General features: G+C 42.2%; 1 protein-coding gene across 2 annotated transcripts in view; it reads right to left on the bottom strand.

Annotated features, from left to right (window-relative positions):
- The window catches only part of PATJ (PATJ crumbs cell polarity complex component), a 144,077-nt gene that overhangs the window by 80,616 nt on the left and 48,611 nt on the right, over window positions 1–14,850 (bottom strand). For both annotated transcript variants that reach the window (XM_064719301.1, XM_064719300.1), the window contains exons 18-26: window positions 14,008–14,127; window positions 10,883–11,260; window positions 9,590–9,710; window positions 8,823–8,979; window positions 7,613–7,684; window positions 6,586–6,763; window positions 5,641–5,751; window positions 4,845–4,922; window positions 1,675–1,792 (exon numbers count right to left, since the gene is read on the bottom strand). In XM_064719301.1, coding sequence (XP_064575371.1) covers window positions 1,675–1,792; window positions 4,845–4,922; window positions 5,641–5,751; window positions 6,586–6,763; window positions 7,613–7,684; window positions 8,823–8,979; window positions 9,590–9,710; window positions 10,883–11,260; window positions 14,008–14,127 — 1,333 coding nt within the window. The remainder of the gene's footprint in view (window positions 1–1,674; window positions 1,793–4,844; window positions 4,923–5,640; window positions 5,752–6,585; window positions 6,764–7,612; window positions 7,685–8,822; window positions 8,980–9,589; window positions 9,711–10,882; window positions 11,261–14,007; window positions 14,128–14,850) is intronic.

Raw genomic sequence — 14,850 nt, 5'->3', positions numbered from 1 at the left:
AGCTGCTCAAGAACCAGGACAGAGTTATGAGCATCAAGCAGTTCACAGAAACAACACTGTCCTGGAATTTGCAGAGAAAACTTTGTTTTTCATGATCACAGAACAGGGACTCTGTAAAAGGCCATTCCACAGCTGCCAAGATGCTTAATGCCATTAAGTACACTTGGATCATTTCTAACATGCTTTTTACTGCAAGGGCTGAGGCACAAACTTAGTTTAGGCTTCCTTGGCCTGTTCTTAATTTTTAAAGGAACAGAATGAGGTGAGGAAGAATATATCTCTGTTTCCCAAGATTCATGGAAAAGATGGCTACAGCAAAACACTCATCTTCAGTCAGTAGCAAGGAAAGAGAGGAGATTCCCCTGAACAGATCTGTGTGCTGCTGCCAAGTCTGGGAGGATTGATGAATTTAATATCAGCAGCAGCTTTACCTTTTCAGCTTCCAGCCTCAGCCAGCAATATCATTAGGGATGGCAGCAGAGCTAAAAAATGACCAAGCCCATGAATAAGGAATTACTTCTGTGCAAAGTATTAACTCAGGCCCAGCAAGCACTTGGATTGAGGCATATCCTAATTAGATAACTCAGGTGTCAGCCTACTTATCAACCCTACCCTTTAACTGGGAATTAGAACTTCAATAACTGGAGCTGGAATGAGTTTGTTACAATTGGAGATTTATCCAGTCTGTTTGAGAGCTCAGGATGATGAGAAAATCACTGTAGCAAAAATAAAATACAAACTGTACCCCAACAACAGCCCACACAGAATCACAGAATGTTATAGGGATGGATGGAACATTAAAGATCATCTCATTCCACCTCCTGCCACGGGCAGGGGCACCTTCACTAGACCAGCTGGAGCAAGGCCTCATCTCACCTTATGCTGATTTGGCACAAAAAAAGCATAAAGATTTTTTTTAAAAAAAGGTAACTGATTTTAGAAAGTAATTTAGGACTCCTAATTGCAAGTTCAGTACTCCTAAATATTTTACTGCAAGATAAGCTATGGATAACAATATTCCATTTAACCAAAGCTGTGGTTCCAAAGCAGCTGGAATCTAAATCATGCTGCCAGGAGCTCTGCTCTCCACTTGCACTGCTTCCTGCTCCTCAGGTCCCTGCTCTTCCAGAGAGCAAGCACCACCACAAACCACTGCCAAACCCAAAATGGGACAACTGCAGAACCCTTCCCATGCAGGGTGCTACAAAGCCAGGGGATCCTTTCCTCAGCAGAGCACCAAAACAACAAACCAGCAGATTTTTCTTTTTAAAGGAGCCCATCTTGCTTGAACAGCATTGCCTGGGATCAGCTCCAGGATTTCTGGGTTGTTTTTGCACCAGTGGTCCTCAAGCTACAAGTGCTTGACTACCACTGAAATCAGAGCAGTAAAACAGAACATCCCCAGCCACTGCTGACATCTCTGCCCCAGCAGCTCCTCCAGACACAGCCTGGATGTTCAGGGGCTGAAAATAAACTCAGCCCTTCCTGTATCTCCTCAGAAGAGCTGAGCCCTGGGACCTGGCTGGGGAGAGGAACCATCTAAGTTACAAACCAGGCTGAGGAGTGATGCTGTGGCCACACTGAGCACCACTTCCCACCAGCAATAAAAGGTTTATCAGCAGCTGATTGTGCACCACAAACGTGATCTGATGCAGTGATTGGAGCACTACTCACCCTCTGCACAAGCATCCTCATCCTCCTCTTCACCCAGAGCAGCCTCCCCTGCGTGGTGCCTTTCGAGGGCTCTGTAAGGAGGTGGCAGCTTCATGGGAGGTGGAGCCCCATATTTCCTCTGGTGGATTCAAAGACAATGAGTTACATGTTTTGTAACCTCTGAGAACGTAAAAAAAATCCCATTGTCTGTTGCACTGCATGTGCACAGACACAGCACTTAATTACAATGCTAAATTCTGCAGCAAAGGCTTTTTGTGCAAGAAAGCAGAGCAAGAAGTGACACTGAACAGCAAGAAAAACAAAACTAAAACACAATTGTGCATGCACATTTACTTGTTGATAAAATACATGTGTATTGTCATAAGCATCAAAGTGTGAACATTAATCAAGGGTTAAAAACAAACATTGAGTTATACCCTGCTTCTTATAAGCCTCCATAACAAAACTGTCTGGTGCTGATAAACATCAATTTTTAAAAAATACATAAAATAAGAACTCAATCCTCTTAGTCCACACATGAATATTTAAACATCGCAGTGCGTCCGTGTTTTGGCGTAAATTTAATAAAGGTTTTGAATTATATCTCCCAATAAAATTCTATTACCTCACATAAATACAGGCAGCTCCTATAATGATGCATATAGCGGCGCATGGCAGGAATACAGAGCAGGCTCTGAGGCTGGAGAGGCTCTGGCTCAGCTCAGCAATTGTTTCCCAGCTCCAGGGAACCGAGTCCTGCCCTGGTGTGCACCAGGACTCCACTGAAGGATGCTCAGCTGCATCCCCTGCAAGCCCACTGCTAATAGCAGGATGCACTTTAGAGAGGGAACACCAGGGAGCAGATGCCATTAGAGCACCCAGAATTCCTGTAATTAATTCCTTCTGTGGCTGGGAAATATGACACGACACCCAAACACATCAAGCCCAGGGTAATATTTCATTTTTTTCAGCAATGAAAGCTGAACCTGTGTATTGATTTTTTAAATTCTTCAAGCTGAATTAGTATAGAACGGTGCAAGTAGTGAGCTGCAATATGTGGAAAATTTGGAGAGGTAAAAAATATCTGTCATCTCATCCATTTAAAAAATTAACAGGAAAGCACTGCACTGAACACAGAACACAATAATAAATGGAATTAATTCAATTCACCAGTAGCAAAAGTGTGCAGTGAGAGCACTTGGAAGCACAACAGCTGTTTTCCAAGAGGATGTAACACACCCAATGGTGCCTCCTACTTTTTTCTTGAAGCCAGCACAGACAGAACTGTGCAAAATCCAGATGATCCAGGAAGCAAGGGAGGACTTGGGTTCTGCTTTCCTGAGCAGGTAAAGATGGAAAATCTGTAGCCTTGCTCTCAGCTCCCCATGACAAATGAGTCACTTTATTATGGCTGTAATTTAGTAATAACTTACAGTCTAAATGTTGACCCTTTGGCTTTTTAAGACCTCAAACGTTTGTTAGAAAGTCTGTGTGAAATTACACGAGGCACCCAGGCTTACCCAGCAGTTTTCCAGGGCTCAGAGGGACAAATATCTCTTATCCCTCCTGTCCCACTGAAAAGCCAGACGAGAAAATTGTGCCTGGCTCCTCCACTGCACCACGTTTTTGTACCAACACAGGGGCAAAAGCACAGTTCACACAACCAACCAGCAAAATAATGTCAACATCTGGCTTGTCCACTATTGTTTTAAGTGTTTTTTTATAAATTAAAGTGCTCATTTTGAAACAAGCAGATCAATAGAAGAGGATAAACGCCAACAAATCAGAGAAAAACCTCCAGCATTTGAAAAGATTCAGGAAAAGGCAAGTTTTCCAGCAGGATGTGGCTGCTTTCAAGCCAAACTCTTTTGTGACTGTCTGAAGACTGGACTAGAATTATCAGTGATTCCCCATAGGGATGTGGACTAATAATCCACTAATAGCAACTCTTCCCAACTCCGAGACGGCCCCACAGAAGTGCACTGCCACTGCTTTGTGAGCCCACGTTCAAAGCCCAAAAGGAGCTACATATTCATGCACTGGAGCTCTTCTCTATTCCACCCACCAGTTTACAGCAGCAATAGATGAAAAAGGCCTGCAAAAGACGAGGCTCCCTCTTTAACCTCGGAACGCCGCAGAACGCGGCGCACCGGAGTGCTGCAGATTAAAGGCAGCACGTTGCCAGAGGATGAGAGCTTTGGAGATTAGAAACACAGATAAAAAAGACACAAGAAAAGGGGATTGTAAGTGCTTCATTGGAAGTATTATCCTCTGGCATGAAAGCATGTCTTCCAACACCTTTTCTGATAAGTGAGCCTCGCCGCTGCTGCCCCTGACAGGATCTGAAAGGAGCCTTTACAAAAACTTTTGGAGGGAAAAGGGTCCTCTCAAGTACCCAACAAACAGCAGAGTGCTGGGCAGGATCAAATGGAAACTTCATCCTATTTGTAGTTAAAGTGCACCAGGCAAAACTTACTGTCTGCATTAATTCTGTCTCTGCTCCTGCTGCTCTCACACCCTCAAAGTACCTGAACTACACTCCTCAGTCAGGGCAAATCCCACAGGAAAACACCAAGGCCATAGGAGTGATACAGCTGAAAATGAAAAATTAAATTTTCCCCTTATTCCCTTATTAACACAAACTCCCTGTTTTCTACCAAACAGAGTTTTTTTCTCTTTTAAAGCTGCTGTGAAGTAGTTTGGAAGTCACTGTGCAGTAACTGCCTCACAATTATCTGAGCAGCCCCAGACCCCTCAGTCATTTCCTCATTTTACACAGCTGGGAAATGCAGGAGACTCTGTGGATGTCATCATCCCATGAGGTGATTTCACTGGCTTGCAGGCAGCCTCACACTGAGGATATTATTTGTGTACATGTTGCCACTGCTCTGTTTCTGCTGAACAAAGGGAATCAATTTGCCTCCACACGGAGCAAACCAGGTACTTCAGAGAGCTGACAGTGAGGAGCTGTGCTAAGTACAGGGTTTCAGCACCCAGCAGACACCCACAGAATGAATGTCAGATTATTTGGCAGGAATTTGGCAAAAAAGTCGCAGAATCAAAGATATTTCAACAAAACACTTCAAATTTAATTTCAGACTTGGGAGGAAGCTTATCATAGAGTTAGAACACATGCTATTATACCATCTGATTTAGTAAAACCTGGGTACAGCACTGAATGAAATAAATACCTTATCACTCTTATTTTCTTTGTCTGCATCCTGATCTTTGCTGACTTTGATTCCCTTAGGCTGGGCAGGAGAAACCACCTGAAAACCAATGTACATTACCCACATTAGAGAGAGGATTTTATCTGCAAAACAAACATCCAAAATCAGCTCCTGACAACAGCAAAGCTCCCCAGTGCACTCTGCACTTTGCCCAGTGTAAAAGGGCACTGCAGTGCAGTCTATAAATTACATTCTTTCACTGGATTTACTGAATTACATTCTTACATCAAAAGTTTGGAGTTCCTGTGTGGACTTCAGGCAGGTAGAATTGTATGCCTGCTCTTGCTAAGGCTTTGAAAAGTTTCTTGCCTCAAAGATGAGGAGATGTCTCACATCTCTTGGAAATTGCTCCCAGGTAACTCTTCCAGGTCCCTCTGGTGACACATTTCACAAGGAGCTGCTGAATCTGAATAATTTTATTTCCAGCTTTGCTCCTCTGGATAACAGAGTATATTTCTAGATTATAAAATCTGGGCAAATTAAAATGCACAGGGCCAGACTCTTACTACACAGGTATGAGAGTTGAATTAACACCTAGTCAACAGATTTACATCCACTCCATGTAAATTAGGCAAATGAGTTTTCAATTAGGCCAGAGAAGTAAATCAATCAATCAATTGGTCTGTAACTGACTGAAAGGATCCATCCTTGGACACAAAAATTGACAGAAATGGCTGAAAGGAGTTTAGCCAAGTTTAAAGTAAGATGCATGTTATGCATTTACTAAGTTTTGGAATAAAAATAGAAATAAACTTACTTTTGGTACATTAGCCAAGCTCTGGACTACAAACACCACAGGATTTGCTGCATTCTTGATGGCATCTACTGCTTCCTTGTGGGTGGCATTCTGTAGGTCTACCCCAGAAACCTGACAAACAGAGTTTATTTTTATTAGCTACAGAGTCATTACAAGGCATCACACACACTTGCAGCAGATTAGTGTATCTGAGGAAGGCATCAGAAACAGTCAAGAGTAATTATTTGTAAAGTATGATTTGATGATGGTTTAAAGAAAAGCGTATTACTTGGTATTCATAATTAAAAGATGGCCATATGTTGCCCAAACCAATTCTTCTAGATAAAAACAGAAGGAATGAGATTGTCAGAGTGTTACATAACATTAGATCCAACTCCTTCAGGCTGTACCTGTTTGTAAACTAAACCTGAACAGCACTATCAGCTTGGCACCCCAGATCCTGAAGTATTAATTTGGAGAAAAGGGAGTAAAAAAATCAACCAGAGGTGAGAGGCAGAAATGACATTTTCCCCCCCAGCACCTGCCAGAATCAGGGATTTATCCCAAACAGTGGTTATCAGTTAACCACTCTAAATCCACACACACAAAATAACAGCCCATAATTCAGTATGAACACTCTGTGTCCTTGTATATATTAAATTCATGCTCACAGATAGGCTGTAACTTATTCCCCATTTGTACAGGAGGAGGACACTCCCATTTTTTTCACTTCCCCCTCAGACACCAGGACAGATCTTTTCTTAAATACAGAGGAGAAAGTTAAAAGAGCTCCATAGTCAGACCTTAAAAAAAAGAAACACCACCAGAGCTTTCCTTTGGTTTTCAAAACAAAGTGTTGCCAATACCTCATGAAGTGGTGGCAGTATTTTGTTCCTCTCTCCACCCAAAGCCGTTTGAGACAATTTTTATTTCTCAGACTAAAAAGGAAGGTTTATCTCCATTTACCTCAAGTATTTTATCTCCAGTTTTTAAAGCCCTTGTTCTTCCTGCTGGGCTGTCTTCCAGAACTTGTTTGATAAAGATCCCTTTAAGTTCTTCTCCATTCTTCAGGCGCTTTATGACAGTTTGTCCACCAACAATGCTGATTCCAAGAGACACCTCAGGGTCTCTGAAGATCTCAACACTGAAAAAAAAAATGTGTGGTAGTTTCAAGAGCTTCAAACAGTTTGGGTTTTTTTTAACTACAAATGCAAAGCCTTAAATAAATGTAAGCTCCTGGTCTTTCAAGAAGATTTAACAGAGTAAAGGGACAAAGTCAGAAGCTGAGATTGCTCTCAACAGAGTTGAGTTTTCACCCTGAGCAGATCTCGCCCCACAAAAAGAGCAAAATTCTGCTGCCAATCCCTGCCCACTGGGCAGAGGCTTTTACTTCAGAGAAAATCAGATCTTCAAGTAAATACTCATCCCCTTTCAGCCTGAGCAAAGTGTCTGGGAATGGGAAGCCCTGCAAGTGGCACGTTGGACAAATAATGAAGTATTTCATACACCTTTCTGAACACTGACTTCAGTGCATATTCATCAGCTCAAGCAGGAACTTTCTGATCATATTTTACTTGGGACCATAAAAACAATTCACCTAAAAACGTTAACAATACAACAAGGATGTGGCTAAAAAAGTTGGTTTGGCAATTTGGAATCCTGCCATGGGGGTTTAGCAGGGAACCCCTGGAAAGGGAGACAGCCCAGCACTGTGTGCATTGTTCACACCTAATAGTTATTAAATGAGCAAGAACTTGCAGGTCATCCACAGCCTAAACCAGCCAAGCTCTCCCAAGTCAGCTGTATAAATAGAAGGCAGAATTCTGCTGAACATCTGTTAAAAATTCCCTGTCTTCAGGAAAGCCCAAGGTACACAGGTACCCTAAAGTTATTGGCAGAGGAGGAGAGGAAAAAAAAAACACCCAAGAAGAACTAATGTGGCTCAGAGAAAAAAAAGACATGAGGTAAATGGGAAGGAAAAATATGAACATACATTCGTGGTGGTCCCCAGTGGCTGAAGTTTGGAGTTTCTTCTCCTTCTCCTTCTTCTCTCTCGGGTAATTCACTAATTTGGGGCAAAGGAATAAAAAAGAAAAGAGGCATCACCCATGCCAGGTCACAATTCCTCACATATTTTGTATCTGGCAGAGAGACAGCAACACCTTCTCACACTGCCCAGTTTAAAGCAAATGTACAGAGTCAACAGACCAGACAGGAATTTTTGTATTTAGGTTTAAATGTACTTAAGGAATGCTCCAGAAATAAACATGATGGGCAGACCAAATTTATAAGCTGCTCTGTGATACACAAATCTGCACTGCATTTACTCACTGGAAATGACTATTTAAGCAATTAACATTTACTTTCTGATAAATATGCTGTGATGCTTGGAGAGGGATATAAACATGCCAAAAGCAGTAAGCAGATCATGATCCAAGTGGGAGAACAGATCCTGTGTGTGTTCCATTAAACCCTACAGAATAATCCTCTCTACCTTATTGTGGAGCTGCTTTTCCTCTGAGAGGGGATTTCAGATGAAATTAGGGGAGTTCTGAGGATTGGAATCAAAGGCCCCAAAAGCTCCACCACCCAAACTGGTGGGGGAAGACGGGGACAGATAAAGCCAATATCCACAGCAATGCCAGCTCAAGGCTCCTCAGCACCACTGAAGTTTCCTGCAGAGGCCTGAGAATCTGAATTCTGCTCCTCCCAAAAGGAGGAACAAAGGGAAGGGAAAATCAGGAGGAGAGTGCCTGAAGGAGCCATGAGTAAAGGCTCCTCCACACTGCCCTCACTGCAATGCTGCACATTTCTGTCCAATATTCAAGGGAGGAAACATGGGAAGTTTTCGGGTTTTAAGCCAAACTCCATCTCCTGTGAAAGCTACAGAGCTCTGTGTCTGTCCAAGCATTCCACACAGCCTTGAATCATGATTCAGCTGAGTAAAGAGGACTGTTAAGATTATAAAATAATGTCTTCAAAAACCTGAAATCTTCCTCCATACCTGCCTGATGCTGCTCTAGGCTAAGCTAAGGTGGTTACTCTCCCAGATTCCTGGCTCTTGGGAAGAACATAAAGTTACAGAGCTCTATGTCTGTCTGAGCATTCCACACAGCCCTGAATCATCATTCAGCTGAGTAAAGCAAGAGGACAGTTAGGATTATTAAATGAATCCTTTCAAAACCTGAAATCTCCCTCCATACCCGCCTGATGCTGCTCTAGGCTGAGCCAAGGTGGTTACTCTCCCAGAATCCTGGCTCTTGGGAAGAACATAGTTCTCCTCTTTCAGGGCTTCCTTTCCAGCTGCTTCTGAATCAGCAGCAAGCTCAGGTCCTTTGGAGTCACTCTGAAGCTTTGTCCCTGAAGAAGAAAAGCGGGAAAATGTGAAAAAAGGGGGAAGATGTGAAAAAGGGGGAAGATGTGAAAAAGGGGGAAGATGTGAATTTTTGCTTCCTCCGTCCAGGCACCCACCAATTATTTCACCCTTGGAATGAAACCCTGTATATCCCACCAGGTTCCCAATGTGTTCAGGGTCAGGCTGGACAGGGCTTGGAGCTCCTTCCTCCCAAGCAGGGAGTGCCACTCCAGGCAGGCTGATAAATTTATTTCTCTGATGAATCCACCAAATCCCAACCACCCATCTGTGGCCATCTGACAAGGAGAAATCTGAGCACAGATCCAAAATCCAGGATTTGGGGCAATTTTCTACCACACAGATCACCTGTAGATTTCTGGTTGTGCTATATCACCTCCAGAGCATGTCACTTTATTTCTGTATTTATTTATCACTGGTCAGATTTGGAGGAGGAAGCAAGATTATAAAGCTGAGACCCATTTCATGCCAGACTGCCTTAAGCCTGCAGAACTCTTGATTTGAATATTTTCCCATTTGAAAGTATTTTTGTTTTGGTAAAAAACTTGAAATTTGTAAATACGAAATGATGAGATAAAGAGAAACCTTCTTACAAACCTAAATTCATCTCAGTTTTCCCTTCTGCCTGGGTAGTTTCAGTATCAAATATGTCTTTTTGGTGGCTGCTGGGAGATGTGGTTCCAGAAATGTGTGACCTTAAAGCAGCATTCTCTTCACACTTCAGAGAGGAGAAAAGAAGTAATTAAAGTTAGAAAGCAATGGTATTAACTTACACAGGGGTGTTTGACAGGAACATTAATTTTTACAGCAAACACACACATTTCCTCAGCCACATTCATATTTATTCAGGTAACTATGAAATACTAACTGCTCATTTAAATACTAACTGCTCATTTATGCACTGCATTAAGAAGAGGCATGAGGAATGTTATATGCAATTGAAATATACAGCAACTGTATCTTTCTTCTCACCTGTAATTCAGACAAAAATTTCTTTATTCTTGCTCATTTGTTTTTTTATAAGTAACAAACAAATAAATTTAATATTGTGCACTCTGGTATAAAACTGTCAGTAGAAACTTCTTTTTATCTGTTTGTACACATACTGCTTAAGGGGACAAGCCAAACAAAACCTGAATTTCTCTGTGGCTGTGATGTCAAATGCTTTTCCACTCCATTTTTTTTCATGTAAAAGCACACACGCCTCAGAAGCTGGTGCATGGGAGGCTGATAATATCAGCTTTTTGTTTGGTGAGGGGATGAACAAAGAATCAGAAGGAAAAAATAATTCTCAGTACTTGAGAAAGATGTCCAAATAAGAGTTGTGCAATTTACCTGAACCTGTCTTCTCCCACTCCTTAATCCACCACTATCCTTGCCACAATTCCTTCCACCTTATCATTTTTTACTCAAATACACAATCTGATTGAAGGAACTGATTTGGGTTTAAAAAAATAAGGAAAAGAGGGAGCTCCTTTCACTGAAGCCTCTGAACCACTCAAACCTATGAAGTGACATTCTGCTGTTATTGACATGCCCCATCTCAGCACAGCTTCCAAAAAAAAAACCCCAAACCCACAAGTTCTTGGGTAAAAAGACAAATTCAGGATGTCTGTAAATACACCAATACATGTATTTCACTCCAGCAGGTAAATATACAGACAATAAGTTACCTAAAAAACCTTCCAAAATGTACAGAAGGATAGACTGGTGTCTGCTAGAGGTACACAAGTCAATAAAATCTATTTTATAAGTTTAATAAATTAAATTCTGGTAATGAAACTAAATTTAATAAATTAAATTCTAGTAATTAACACCCTAGAGAGAGTCCTGAGGGTTCAGTTTTGGAGTCTGCCCTGAGGGACCTGTGCTCAGCACAGCATTCCTTACCACTTGATCTTTCCTGAATGGATATTCCAGGGACTCTTTGGCACTCAGGCTAACACTGGATCTTAAATCCTGTGTTTCCTCAGCCTCCAGTTGCTCTGCCCATGGTTCAGTGTCCAGGTTCCTGTCTGAGGCTGCCTCCTCTGCACCTGATGCATCATCATCCCCCTTCAGGAAGTCGGGATCCTCCTCGTACTCCTCGTCCACCAGCATCTCCCGCTCCTGCTCCACGCCCTGCGCTCCGACTGCCAGGAACTCACACATCTCCCAGGACTCCTGCCCATACTCCTCGTCCTTCTGAGAAAGCTGAAAGGACCTTCCCAAGTCCACATGGGGCTCATCAACCAGCTCTTCTTTGAAAGGCACCTCGTCCCTGAAACCCTGCAGAGATCATTAAAAGAATACAGATTTTACACCATGTTTCCACCCTTTTAAAGCTATGCTTCATTTTCTGTTAAAACTATATCCTGATTTTTAAAATCTTCCACCTTTTGCATTTTCTAAAAGAAAACAGACTCTCTGACTTATGATTTTAACACCAAAAGTAGACAGTGCAATTATTTTTTTTTCAATATAAAGAAATTTAAGTCGCACAACTTAGATGCTGCAGCAGCCATTTGGAAAAACCAATCTGGCCTGAAGTTAGGGAATGAAATTATTAATTAACACTGAAACAGCCATAGGAAAGAGTACATATAAATCTAGTTAAAGTATATCTGTGCCTCAGATATATCTGCTGTTGCTTTATGAATGCATGAATATTTCTTGAAATGCTATCAGCTAAATAAACAGCCCAAGAGTTTGCTTATGCAACACTGTCAGCAACTTAAACACCCCTCAAAAAACCCCAAATCAAAGCTATACTTGCTTGCCCCTACCTTGGATATCCCATCCAAGTTTTAACCTGGGGCAGAGGGGAAATGGAAGACCCACATACCCCAAAAAAAAGGATATAAATGACCATTCATTACCTTCCAGCGCTCAAACCACAGAACAACCAACCAAAAAACAACAAAACCGAGGGAAAAGGTATAAAACCCCACTCTGAAAGATCTCACTCAGCAGTTCTTTCTCTGGGATTTGTCACGTGTTCCCCCAGCTCCCAACAACTCCCGTTTGTCCCAGATGGAATGGGGTGCTGTTCATTGGCTCTCAGTGAGGCTGCACAGGCAGCTGGGATTTCATGCCCTGCACTTATCCCAGAATTTTGCCACACACTGAGAGCTTTCCCCTCTTTTCCTTCAGGCCACCAAATCCCTGTGGCCCACAGAACCCCCAACCCCAACTTCAACACCCCGAGCCCCCAGACTCCAAAAGCAATGGACAGACCCAGGGCTCCTTCCTCAAAATGTTTTTGTTTCTGCTTCCTGCCCCTTCCCAGGCTCCCCACGGCTCTGCAGCACTTCTGACCTTCGGTGTCAGGATCCTGTTTGGTCACATTTGTACAAATACAGAAGGAAAGCCCCAGACACTGCCAAGATGTTTGTACAGCTCAAGTGAGAGGCAGGAGAGAAAACAGGAGAGAGGCAGGAGCATAAGGAAACAATGCAGCCAATAGCTGGCACCAGAGCAGAACACCAGCAACCCAGAAATCAGCCCATTTTATTAATTTAATTAGCATTAAATGTCCCTTTAATCCATCTGATCTGTGTACCTCTTGCTCACAAAACCCCCAGGCTGAAGAGATCCTGATTCTCTCCATGCTCACTCCATTCCCCTCGGCTCCTGCAGCGTCGTTCTCCCAACACTTCCCCAGGTCCAGGGCACATAAATCAGCTGTGTCTGCCCAGAACCACACAGGGTTTGTGTCCCTGACCCAGCAGTTTGCTCTGCATCCTCCCTGACTGCTGCACTGCAGCACCAGACACCACCAACGCCACAGGGAATGCTGCAAACACGACACTGGAGCAAACAAAATCCTCAAATTCTGTCATTTTGGGGCTGAAATTCTGGCTGCCAGTGCCTCAGAGTGGGAGCCAGCAGAACACACCACTCCTGGCTACCTGTGTACACAGGTAAGATAATAAAAAATAATTTTGGCTACTACCAAAGCTGTCACACATGGGGTAAAACAAAAGGCAAGTAAATTCCCCTGCGGGTGTTTTGTCCAAATTGATTGTTTCAGTTTCAGGACTTTAAGGTAAAATGTTTTCTTTTAAAATACTTAATGACATTGGTTTTATTTAGGAAGCAGAAAACCAATCTAAGCTGGCAGAGGATAAATTCTCTGCAACATCTGCCATGCCTCCAGAAAACAACAAATGCCATTTTACATTGTGAAAATCAGTAAATACCATTCATCATCATCCAGGCTAATTTCTTCACAGTACATCCACATCTACCCTACAATACTTCTCCTTTTGGTGCTTCTAATCTACCATTTCAGCATTAAACACAGTTTTGCATCCAGAGACAGATACACATGTTCAGCTACAAGAAAATCTGGAATTTAGTTTTCTTCCTGTGTTGGAGTTCTGCATGATCCTTTATGTGTTGTATTTTCTGGTGTAAAAAGAATACATTTACCAGCATGAATTTTGCAAAGCATTTGAGAACAGATGAAAGTTACAAGATATCCACATCTCTCCAGCTCTGCACTGGTGAGAACTGCAATATTATTGCCTATTACCCTGGTATCTGAGTTTCTCACTATCTTTAATGCCACATCCTCCCACAATAAACAGAATTATTTCTCAGATAGTAAGGACGAGGAGAGTTGAGGCAAGAGTAAAGAAATCACTCCAGAGAACATTAGAAGGCTATGAAGAAGAAAGTATTTCAGGAGTGCCTTATACTCTGAACTACTTTTTTGTTTTGCTTCATGATAATTAAAAGCATTCTGCTTCCATACTTTACTTTCTGAGCCCACCACTTCTGATTATAATAACAACACAGCATTCCTATTTCATATCCAAGGTAACCCAAGGTATTTTAATGACATAATAAATTTGATAAGGCAGTCTGGGAGCTGCATTGCTAAGTGCTCCCAATGCACTTGGCACAGCTTGCTCTTAGAGGGAATGCAATACTTTCAGCCTTATCTGAAAAACATACTGTATTTTTTTACTTTAAAACATCATTTCCTGTCTGTATAAACTGGAGTTGAACCAAAAAAAGTAACCAAATACCTGTGGAGCTTCAAGTATTACTGAGAAATTTGTGTTATCTATTGGTTCTGGAGACCCAGGGCAGCTTTTGATGCTGCTGGTTTCCACACCGTGCATTCTCTCCTCCTCTCTGCTGTCTCCCTGAAAAAGGTAATCCAAACAATGAGTCAGGAAAATGACAAAAAAAAAATCCCACATCTTTCAATAAATTAACAGGGAGAAGGAGAACCAGCCACTGGAAAAGAATTATAAAAATAGAAATTCAAAAATGGAGAAGTCAACAGCTTTTATTCTTTGAACATACTGGTTCAGATGCACTGAGACCTAAAGAGATGAGTAGGAAGGCAAGACAAATACAAGGACATGAACAATGAAATACCAATTTTTAGGAAAGGAAATAATATATTCAACAGCTTTCCTACACTCCTATTTCACAACTCCTCTACCACTTTGAATTACAAGCACTTTCTGTTAACTGGGGCTTTAATTAATTTTGCCTGGGTGCCCTTGATGAACAATACTGCAGCATTCCCCAGTAAACTACTGTTCCAAAGCCTTGATTCCAGAAAAGGGAAATTCTGCCTGAATTTACAGTCTTGACTTCAAACAGAGCAGCTTTCTTTGATGTCAATAGAGCTCAAGCAAGCCCTCAGTAGTGTCTGAGAGAGAAATGGGCTCCAGCACACGTTTAACTGGGTTGCTGAAGTGCTGGAACCACATTACACCTGTGCACACGGGTCTGCCCAGGCACATCTCCCAGCTCCACGTGGATGTTCTTGAAGGAGGAACTTGAGGATGCTGGTTTTGGATACATTTGCCAGGATTTTTGGTCCTCTCAAGACACAGCAGCTCAGCTGTTTCCCC

Source organism: Zonotrichia leucophrys, chromosome 8 (assembly GCF_028769735.1).
Source record: "Zonotrichia leucophrys gambelii isolate GWCS_2022_RI chromosome 8, RI_Zleu_2.0, whole genome shotgun sequence".
Lineage (NCBI taxonomy): Eukaryota > Metazoa > Chordata > Aves > Passeriformes > Passerellidae > Zonotrichia > Zonotrichia leucophrys.
Note: the sequence above shows the minus strand (reverse complement) of the source record. Positions and strands in the feature narration are given on the sequence as shown.